General features: G+C 31.2%; 1 protein-coding gene across 2 annotated transcripts in view; it reads right to left on the bottom strand.

Moving 5' to 3' along the window:
- NBEA (neurobeachin) overlaps nucleotides 1-12,347 on the bottom strand; it is a 370,152-nt gene that overhangs the window by 153,089 nt on the left and 204,716 nt on the right. For both annotated transcript variants that reach the window (XM_081951245.1, XM_081951243.1), the window contains one exon: nucleotides 2,176-2,319. In XM_081951245.1, the coding sequence (XP_081807371.1) occupies nucleotides 2,176-2,319 (144 nt within the window). The remainder of the gene's footprint in view (nucleotides 1-2,175; nucleotides 2,320-12,347) is intronic.

Below are 12,347 nucleotides of genomic sequence, written 5' to 3'. Positions count from 1 at the left end.
CTAAAAAGTAACAAATTGGGATCCTTGAAAAAGTCTAGGAAACCCCTACAGTATTTCCCAGATGCAAAGCAGAAAAAAAGGAACCTATGAGATAACAATAGCAACTAAGGGACTTTGCAGTAGGTCTCCAGAAATCCCAGACAAGGGACATACAAATTAATATTTATCACATTAGTAACTGTTGGAACATGAGACAGGTAATAGTAGCTGCCATGGTTGTGGTAGGATGGAAATGGGGGCTTGGGAAACAGTAGTTAAGTAGTGAAGTGGGGAATCCCAGCAGCACAGAGGAAATGCTGGTAAGAAAATGAGTTAAACCTATTTGGGAGAAAACTAGAGGTTAATGATGTGTTGTGTAGGATTTAGTCAGCTAAAGATTTTTTTGGATGTAGCCATTCACAACTGGTTCTTAGTACTGAAACTAAGAGAAATGCCTAAGAAGAAAAAGACATCTAATCCATCATATTCTACTTATGTAGTTGTCTGTGGAGATTCTCAGTCATCTAGGTGATAGTTGTCTCAGAATTGCTTTTTTCAAAAGGCAATTGGATGGTGGTGGTGGTGGAAGGATAAGTTCTATACAGACAGTCTCAACTGTCAGTATCTATCCTTCCATCCTCTCCCCCCCCCCCCCCCATCACAACTGATGAAGTTTCTTGGATAAGAAATGAAACATTTTGTCCTTCTTCCTCAAGGAAAAAAAAACAGCCCAGTTGCCTTTAAAAAAAAACACTTCTGAGACATACTTACAAGGAAATAAAAAAATAATGCCCTAAAGGAAGTCTGGTCATTTCACATACAGCTATCAGTCTTGTGCTACTTCTATTCCATTTTTATATTCCCACATAAGTGTTCTAATATCCTTGAGGTTTTGGTAGATGACGATGGGTGAGAAAGAATTAGAACAGCATAAAAATAGTACTACAGCCTGGATCCTGATCTCACAGTCATCTTTCCTATTTCCTTGTTCTGCTTATTTTTTAAGTGAGTGAGAAAGAAACAAATCAATAATTATGGAAAAGGAAAAAAATAGTGAACTGTCTTAATTTCTCATGGATATAGAAGAAAAATCCTGGGCGGATAGGATAAAGTGGGTATTTCCTCCAATAGGAAGGTGCAAATTGAAAGAAAATGCTACAAAACTGTTTTCTGGGGAAAGAACTGAACCAAAAGATAAATCATCTCAGTTTCTCACATCATTTTGGATACTGAAATGATATGTAAGAATGATCTTGGGAGACCGGGAGAAGACATACTGCCCAGAGAATGGGTAGATAAAAGGAAGCTTAGCCTGTAGCTGCTGTATGAGAAGAATGAGACAGTCAGAAGGCACCCTCACTAACTTACTGGCTGTAATGGTGATGGCAGGAGAATTGTACTTTCAGACTTCTGTTAGTATATTTTTACAATAAATAGAATTAGTTTATATAGCCATGATTTCCATCTGCTGTACCTGATAAGGCTGACATCAATCTTGCAAGTCTGAAAGTATAATTCTGCTGCCTTCTCCTTTGCAAGCTGAGAAGTTAGGGAGAGTCCTTTTTGAGCCTTGCACTCTGTCCATATATAGGTCTGGGCTATGCTACCTCTTATCTGACTGTTCCCTAGGCAACATCTCTTTGGCTCACCTTACAAGGTTATTGCCACATACCATTATGGGTACACATATGGAAGCAACCTATTTTTAAGCTAAAAGGATAATGAAGGGTTAAAAATCATGGGTTGCAGAGTTGTGTATTTAAAAAAAAATATAAGAAGTAAAATTTAATATTGTTATTGTCTTAATTGCCCTCCTATAATTAACATATAATTACAGATCTATCTAGCAATAGTAACTTGGAAAGAAACAAAACATTTAAAACAGATTTTGCATGAAAATATTTTTAAGTATTAATGGTGAGATTGGCCTATCTATTATTCTAATATGTAGCAATCTTATTTTTGGGCAAAATAAAGCTTAATGCAATATGTGTATAACGACTGTAATGAGTAGTGACCAGATTCCATAGAACATATTACACTAATCAATATTTTAAATAGCAACTGTACCACATTCTATAGGCCACAAAACCTTTCTAAAACATAGGAGATAGATAACAACTTTCTTTTTGCCAAAAATTGAATGTTTAGATCAAGTTTTCTAATTAGATCTGTAATAACAATATTTTTTGATACCTGCAAGATTATCAATCTCCTTCTCTTGCAGCAGACTGACGGCATCATCATCCCCTTCTAGCATGAGTTCAGTTTCAGCATTTTGGTTGACAACTGCTTGACTTCGAAAGGTTTTCTTTGATTTTATCACATCTTCTTCAGTTCCTATAAAATAAACATTGTTTTCATTCAACATTTCAGTTTAGTCTAAATGTCCATTAAATGTTTTCAAATACAAAATTAATTTGTACTTTAAAATATATTTTCAAACCTTTACAAAAAACAGATGTCATGTTTTAGACAAAGGCAAGTTAGGATTATTGGGTTAATATTATGTAAACTTAAAAATAAAAGATATAACCTTTAAAAATGAAAGCATCACACTAACTAACTGATAAGGCACATTTACTAGAAATACACTAGTCATTTGGTTGAATTTGGTCAATGTGTAGTTTAACAATTTATATAAATCTTCTTGAAATTAATTTTGTTTTACAATATGAAATATACAATTTTTAAAGAATTGCTTGAGTCCTTTAGTATGATTGAAACTACAGGTTTTTTTTTGTCATTCTCTATCATTTAGTTTGCCACAATGTAATAAACATTTATCTAAATGAAAGTGTGGAACACTGAAAGCTGCCCTTCAATCAACGTATCCTTTATAAATTAGAATTCCATTTATCAAAATTACAGAAAGAACTATAATGTCACCGGGGGCTGGCTCATTACAAGGCTTATAAACACTGTTCTTACAAAGAAATGGTTTAACACCTAACAAATCAAACATTGATTGGGCACAGAATTTATTTGAGATCATCTATGTTCAGAAAACATGCTATACTGAATGGATTTTTTGGTCTCACTACACATTAATCAAAAAAATTAACAAGCAGCTTTTATAAAACACTGTATTACCTTGTATCCTGAAATACACAATCTGTTCTGAACATATTTCTTACAGATATTCTAGTTATATAAGTCTAAAGAGGTATATAAACATTCTCAAAAGACAGATCAATTTTTTCCCCTTTAAAACAGAAGGGCACAGTATCAGTTTAAAAATGCCTTTGCATTGAATTATGGATAGCTAATAATACTAACACTGAACATGATATAATAAAGGCCAACATTATTGTGATTATTTAGCATTTTTATAATTAAGCATTCAGATTAAAAATTGATATTACTTTTGGTGAAGATAATCTCTGTGTGATGAGGCAACCAATAAATAAATAAATAAATATGTATATGTATATGCATATGCATATGTATATATGTATCTTATTAAAATTTTATGAAGGGATACTGCTAATAATAAGGTTCCTTAATTATGATAAATTATACTAGTATTTTAAGGTTTTTGTACCTTTATTTTTATTTCAATAAACATTGGCCAGGATTCTAATTGCATTTTGGAATATTTATTGGGTTTATCTACTATAATTTTTCCTTTTTTTCCTTTTTAGTCTTTAAATATAGCAAGAATCTTGACTATTCAAAATTGGATATACATTTAAATGTTGAAAAATATATCAAATAATATGCATTGTTATTTAATTGATATAAGGTAGTCAGCATTAAGTAACACATTAACAAGTCTTGGGATTTATAAAATAATTTCATCATTTTACAACTTTATTCTAATACATGGCAAAAATACCTCTACATTTATATATATATATATATATATGGTATATATATATATATATACCATTTAGAGTGTAGTTATTGTGTTCCACATTCAATATTTAATCAAAAATATTTTAAGCACATCATAATTTTGTAATATAGGCTTGCCTTCTGAATTTTGATATTAATGGCAGTATTTTGGTAATTTTTTTATTTCAGGCCACAAGCCTGAAATGTTTTTCTATTTTCAGAATTTAGACTGTCACAGATAAAGGAAAAAAGATCACTTATATTTTCATTCTAAATTTGGTATACTTAAATTATTGCAAATGCATGTTTGTTTTAATTTACTCTGCCTTAATATCTGATCTGTATTCTTTTTTAGGAACTCAGGAGAGGATATTCAAATTTCCTGTTAAATATATGAATTTAAGGGAAATTCCAAAATTATTATTTTTTGTATGTATCAATAAAGACATTTCATGGTCTTCTGGAAAATTGCATGCAACTTTAGAGATACTTGTATTCTTTTTCCCTTGCCCTAACTTGCCTTCTTTAAAGATTTTAAATTTCCAAAATAACAATATATGATTTTTCTAATGTTTTTGTATCAGATATAATGGAATATAACACTCTACTACCATTGTCATGAATAATTAAAGTTTAGGCCATATTGGCCTAGCCAAATTTTATCAAACAATCTTTATTATGTTATTTACTGAAGACTACAACTGTATTAATTCAGCATAAATGTAGATACTCATAAATGTATATATTCTAAATGATAGGTACAGTAAAAGACACAAAAATAATGGATGGAAAATATACCATAGTATGGATCAAAATTAAATTTATTAGGAAATCATAGTAGAGAGAAATAATATGATACACAAGATATGTTTCAAACTGCTGCACATCTTGTACTAAGTATATTAACAGAATTAGCCCTATGAAAAATGTAGTTGGATCATGGAAGATTTTTTTTTAAATATATATTTCCACACCTTGACTTATGACTTAAAGACACTAAAGACACTCACTTGAATCAAAAGGAAGAGTATACCAAATAATTCCATTGATAAAATGCATGAGGGATGAACTCACGTTATAAGCACCACCTTACCTACCAACATTTTTAAAAAATGAAAAGTATAGTTTTATATACTTAATCATGAAGAAAATCACTATTATTTTTTAATAAAATAACAAGAATAAAAATAGTAACTGAATAATTCTGACACATTGAAATAAAAGGTATTATTAGTAGGTAGAACATAATATTAGATTTATGGGCCACCCATCTTGTCTAGAGGTGACTTAAAAATATGTCCAGTAATAAACCAAAACTCTTATGAAACCAAACAAAACTGTACATTCATTCAATGCAATAAGAAGTCTTTCCTCGGTGTCTGTATATGTCTGCATTTTCCCCTCCTCTTTTCCATTCTATGCACACATTTCATAAAGCACGAGAAAACCACCATAAAATTAAAAAAAAAACAGATTTTTTTTCAAAAAGCACTTGACATATCAGCATTGATTTGGGTAACATCCATATTTTCTTCTCAAATGTCACTTAAACTTGTAAATTCTCATTTAGATTCTTCAGGTCACAGCTGGTTCTAGGTATGCAAGCTAGACATCAAAGATTACCTGCTGTGTCCATAACTATTAGAAGTCAGTTCAAGGCTACTTGAATAAATGCACAGACAGTATTTGGCTGATTTTAGAGACGAGTAGACTGAAGAGCAAAAAAAAAAAAAAATCACATCCAAAACTAAGTCAAACACACAACTCAGTTCAAACAAACTACTCAACATCATAACTCATTAACATCTATTTGACTTTAGTCACTAATTTCATTTTAAAGGTAAAGTGGAAATAAAAATACAGTTAGTTTAGAAGCTGTGATACTAACCAAAAGAGAATTCTGCTTCTTTCAGAATTCATTCCACAGTTTACTTCAGTGAATTATAGATAAGGCAATTTATGCAGTGATTTTTCTTTCATCTTTGAAGAGGGCTGGCAGAATGGAAAGTTAACTCATTTTAGTGTTACCTAAATGTACTGGCAGGAAATTCTAATGTTTCCAAACATCTGGAAATCAGCTTCATGGGGTGATTTCTTTTCTTAAAGAATGCTTTTTCTTATATTTTACAGCTTTGTGTGGCTTCTAAAACTGTGTCAATATAACTAAAGTTATATTGTTTTAACAATAAAACAATGCGCTCAAGTTAAAAAAATTATTTTACACAATAAAAATGTAAGGTGAAACTTTCTTCCTGCTTCTTTTTGAAATTACTTAGTCAGTGTGCAACTTTACTATTATTGTCTTAAGTTCTTAAGTGATCATAAATAGTCTTTTTTTAAATCCCATTGTTTCACTACCTGAAATAAAGTACAAATTATTTTCTAAGCAATATTATTTTTTGGTTTATTTATTATTGTATTGTTCTATAAGGTAAGTGTAAAATAAAGATATTCAAAATATAATCATACGATTGCAGCATACTATCAGGCTGAAACTGAGGAATATGGCAAGAAGGCATTTGAATTTGTTCACAACTGGGTGTGTCATAAACTAAAAATTTTCTGGCCTGATTCCTGCCAAGCACATCATTATTCTGGTATTAGCAAAAAAGCAAAGGGTACCTTGCTAACTGAGTCATATGATCTAAGAATACACCAGAAGAAGGTACCAACTTTATAGAACTACTGAATCTACAAGTACTATCAGGATGTAAGATACTAGTTTGATGCACTTCACTAGTAAGTTCTTTACAAATTCTCAATAATATCTAAAGTTCTGTGATCTGAAATACATTCTGAACCTCTCTGCCAGTTTAGCAGTATTGTATTACTGTGATGAGTTATAATTAAAACATCAAGGTGATAAAGGCAACAGCATTAAAACCACTGCTTTTCAGAAGTATTTAGCATAAGAACTTAAAATAGCTTATGAAGGTGATGGTTAAATTCTACTTAATGATTTTGTTATGCATTTATTAATATGCCTACCTTATTCTTTACTCAAAATCATTCTGAAATAACAATTGTCCATAATAGATTGTACTGAATTTTGATTGAACTCCTACAGTTTCTAATGTCTTTTGATTTTAAATAACTCTCCATAAAATTCTTCCTCTAACAAAGAATGTAAGATGTTGCTGTTTTTTTATCTCTGTATTAGAAGATCAGTAAATAGAGCATTACAACTCAATTTGGTAAAGTGGCAGAAAATAAAAACAATAATTTTGTAAAATGTTTCATGCAACAGTTTTGTTCAGATGTGGACATTAAAGTATATTATTATTTATCATTTCTTGAGTGCTTTTCCTTCTGGATTAACTGTAGGAGGTGATGCCGAACAATAAAATATGATCGCCAGTTAAAGAAAACAGTGGTAAACTAAGTAAGAAAATACTTTGATTTATTTCCTATTCTAGATCTGCAATTCCATATTTTGTTCGCAATATAACCTGATGTCAAAAAGGATATGCAAAAGAAGGACAGTTTCTCATTTGTCTTTCCCGTAAGATATATTAAGAGGCATGACTGTCCTGTAATCATCACAACTAATAAACTATCTTTGATAGTTTTATACTCCGTGACTTTATGGTATTTTTAAAAAAAACCTGCTAAATTTCAGAATTGAGACTGTGATATTAGTTAACCCTACACTATTAATATCACTAATTTATTACTGATTATCACTTATTTATCAATATTATCGCAAGCCTTGTTCTTTAACAAAATTCCACATCCATCCCTCACTTTTTATATGTTTGTTTGAAACAAAACAATATTTTTTAAAATTAAAAGTTCATACTAAAATACAAGCTAAAAAGAAGTAGAAAAAAAGAACAAAATCTTATATTTTATACTTATCAATGGTCAATGGTTTATACCAATGATTCTTAACCAAAATATAGTGAATACACGAGTATTGATTATGTTACCTAGTTTGGGTACTGAAAGATCTGCCAGAAAACAAACAAGCTTAGAGAGCAACAAGGAGCCCTCATAAAGAATATAAGTTATCATTGTAAGATATCAAGAATTTCTGCCATAGTAACACATATCGCTACATCCTTTGATTAATAGAAAATTGCTTTTCTAAAAGAGATAGCTCACACATTACTGACACAATTTCTTGACATTTGCAATAATAACCCTTTTCCAATTTCTTAATATTATTTTTTTTCTGACACTCTCCCTTCCCAATTCTTGATGCAACCACACTTTCCAATAAACAGTCACATTCCAACATCTTGGTATATAATTGATCATTATATTAACATCTTTAACATTTAAAGGTTTCTGCATAAATTTAGGGAGTCCAATATATCCTAAATACAATGTTTTATAGATCTCAATCTGTAGATACTATTTCAGCATTTTTAAGAACCCGAGGCCATTGCTATGATTTTATATATATTTCAGTTCTTTAGTCCATGTTCGAAATAGCTCATATATGTCTATTTTAAAAAAATATTCTTGAGCCCAACAGAAGAGAACATATCTAGTTCAGGGTTGAACTATGGTGTTCTTGGTTTGGTTCAATTTTTTTATACTTCAACTTACTTATTTCCATATATCTGGAAATATTATGGATATATAAAATACCAAATGTTTAGTATAATCAGAAGAAATCACTTAACCATCATAGCCTCTAAAATGTTCAGGTTCATATAACACTTTTTTTTTTGTTGAGGCATTGTGAAAACTGTATCTATAAAATCCTATCACATGCCGAATTACCAAAAGAAGTTGATTTATTTTGAAATAGATTTTTAAAGAAAGCGAGTTAGCGTATTGCTAGGACTCTCCAAGGTTCCAATGAAATTATATTTACTATAAGAGGTCTATTTGCCATTTAATACAGTATATAAGGAAAAAAATGCAATTTAAAGAGAGAGAGAAGAGAGAGAGAGAAAGAAAATATCCTATTATAGAATCTAAAATTAAAAAGTAAAGGTAATTATTGTAGGTGACATTCCAGAATTTAAGAAGAAATATTGGATTCAAATTATTTTAAAAACTATTTAATTTATATGCTATGTAAACAAAAATACAACATCTAAATGTTGGATGTTATCTTATTCTTCAGTGTTTAGTTACATAAGGAAATTTAGTACCATAATAGTTGGACAGATAAAAACATCTGACCTTATATGTTGCAATTATCAATAAAAATCTCCCAAGTGGTATGTTTAGATAATTTAACCCATATTATACATATCTTTAATTTCATCTTATCTTAAGCTATGAGAGTGCTGTCTTATAACACAGACTGGTAAATGAGATGGTGGCTACTTGTGATTTGGTGCCACTCTATTGTAAAAAATATACGGGGAAAATAATAAGCTGCAAAAAACTATTTTAATAATGATTGCCCTGAAATAGATTTTGCAAAGAGCAGTCATAACCAAGTTATTTCCCTAAATAAAACAAATAGCTACTGCTCAGGAGAAAAGGACATCAAGGACACTTGCAAGAAAGAATTGGATCAATATTAAAGTGATTTTCATTTCATGCTTCCCCAACTCCAGTAAGCTGACAATATACTCTGATTATGTGAACTGTCTGTGAGTAACATAGAAAAGGTTATTAGAGGAGGAGGTGGAAATGGAATGCACTTTTTATATTGACAGTTTTGCTAATAGAGTGTACTGGCTTTCAAAGCCATGCAGCATTTTCACTGTTTAATTTTCACAACATTTTCTTCCTTCATCTAAATACAAGTTTAAAATGTAACTTTATCAGAAATCTGGATTATTTGGAAAGGTAAAAAATCTTATTAAATGTTTATACTGAGAGAGTTATTTCCAAAATAACCCAAAATATGTTATTGAATATATAATAGCCAATTATAATACATTTGCAAATTATGCAATCACAACATAATATAACAAACAAAATTCTTTGAAAAATAATGATAAAATTTATTTTAAGGAAAATGTTAACTGTAAATAAACTCAGATTATTTCAAACCTAAGGGAGGAAGGTACTTTTATACCCTCCCACATCATTTTCCCCCAGTTGCCACTTTTCTATTTGTTACTTAGTGGCACCAATACAATACAAAACCCAAACCCAAACAAACTTGCAAACAAAAACAAATAATAGGAAGGTTTTTAAGCAAAGCAGGTTTACATGCTTTTCTCATTTTCATTGCTTCCTTTAAGGTCATCTTTATTAGATTGAAAAACAGATGAGACTGATGAAACCTGGAAGCCTTCTGAAGACAATGCATGGTAAAAAGGAGAATCGTCTAGAACAACATCCCCCATGGATAAATGTGTTAAGGACCAGCAGGGGACTGCCTTCCACTTTCATCCTTGGAGCATTTCCCCCCCACTCCAATCCTAGTTAAGGGAATTACTTCATTAGTTTACAAACAGATGTGAAGATGAATATCCAGAGTCAGAATCTGGGTTAGTGTATTGAGTAACCAAGTCCCTAAACAACACCTCAGTTCAGCCGTTCCATCTAATTCCTCTATCCCAGCACAAAACACCTCCAAAAGCATGTAATTGTACAGAAAAAGCAACACTGCAAATTTTCTTTCCAAAGGTTTGAGTTTTAAAGAAGTTTGTGAGTCTGGATTTGCATGCTTTGAGATTCGTATGGGCTTCATGTTAAGCTTGGTCAAGCAATCACTCAGTCAGTTATATAAACAATTCTCTACATGGTTCAGGATGATTTTGTAAACTGCCTGTGGCAATAACAAAACCATATAATTAACAAAACTACTATGTAATATGAAATACAGTATAATGAAAAGAGAATTGAATGTGGAATGGTACTTTAAAAAACGTTCTGTACAAAATATTTTATATGAACAACTGAAACTTCAAATACTTGAATGGAAATGAATAAACCTAATGCTGTTTAGTTCTCAGGTTCTCAAATTATCAGAAACATTTTCACTACATTTTAATGTGTTACCTCTTTAGGTAATATCTGCCATTCCTCCCTTGAGCAAGTATAAAATCCATGGAGAGAACTGTTATTTCCAAAAACTCCGGTATTCCTTGATCAGTTAGCATCATATTACTATTATATACCATGTGTTCACTATCAATACTGATTTAAGTCTGGATTAGTTAGAGAGTGCTCTTTTATTCATCAAGGTCATGTCTTGATGGCTATGCAAGCTTAGATAAATCAGGCATTAAGTAGATGCATCTCCGCAGAACCTAGAAATTCTCTCATCTGCAGACCTCAGCATATCTTGTTATTTATTGCCAAAGAATTGACTGATTAATTTTGTCATCTTTGCTCTGTGATTTTTTGCTCAGCTGAGGCTGCCTGCCATCGTCTGCAATGCCTGATCAGACCTATTTAAGCTGACGCCTTTGATCACAGGCCCAGATGAGCTTGCTGACTTAGGCTCTGACTAAACATTTCTTGGCTGTGATATTTAATCACAACTCCCCCCCCCCCCGAATGATAACTGTCAGTCTATTCTATATAGAAACGTAAAGCAGTATTTATGCGACTATTTCCAAAATAAAATTAAAACAAAAAACCCTCATACATCCATATGATTCATTTTTGCCTTTTGTTGTTTCTACTATGAAGTTATTTGTGGACAGTGAATTATCTTATGTAACTTGCAACTTATGTACATAACAAAAATCTACGGCTTTGTCTACAGTACTTCTTGTGTGTGATTCTAGTAATAAAAAAAGAGATATAAAATGATCAAAATAAAACTGATGAAAAATCCCTAATGAAAGTTAAGCCCCCATGGAAAAAAAATGCTGTGCCTCCAGCTCTTTATTAATCAAATTCCAGCACCAGAGGTTGAAAATACATCAAACCGCACCAAATCCTTTTTACATGACAACCTCATAAATTATTCAACTCATTAGTATCACCAGGAGGTATAAAAATAACATCAGTGTTAAGGATGTTTTCTTATACAGTTGCGTCAAGTAAAAGTTTTAATATTAAAATCCATAAGTAAAGCCTGCAAACTACCCCCCTTCCCTCCAATCAAGGTAAAATTTCTCTGGACTTAATCTCAGTGAAAGCTGTTTTAAATTCTTCTGGAAGACTGTTCTTAATTTTGATACTGAAAGCTTTAGAAAAAAAGTACTTTAAAATTGCAAAAGATAACATCTTTCCACTGTGATTTGTAATATAAACAGTAATGACACTATCTACATTTCTCCACATACATGGTATCATGGGAAGTAAACATTTTTTTTTTAAAAAAAACCCTCCTTTTAAGCAAAATAACGAACAGTTTCATTTAGGGGTTTTGACACTTTGCAAATATACTTTTCTGTGTATCTACATAAATGTGTCTTATTGCTCTTGCCCTCTGTTAGTTTCAGATTACAAATAAGCAAGACTGATTGTAGTAACCTAGACAGAGCATACGGCAGCAATTTGTATTAAGAGAGCCCTTTTTAATTGTCATGGCATGATGGGTCAGACTTGGCTATTCATACAAGGGGGCATATACATATTTTTTCGAAGTATAAGACACTCCGGATTATAAGACGCTCCAGAATATAAGACGCTCCATAGTATAAGACACACCTTAG

Source organism: Natrix helvetica, assembly GCF_964273705.1.
Source record: "Natrix helvetica genome assembly, chromosome: 4".
In the NCBI taxonomy this organism is placed as follows: domain Eukaryota; kingdom Metazoa; phylum Chordata; class Lepidosauria; order Squamata; family Natricidae; genus Natrix; species Natrix helvetica.
This window is presented reverse-complemented; position numbering and strand designations above follow the sequence as displayed.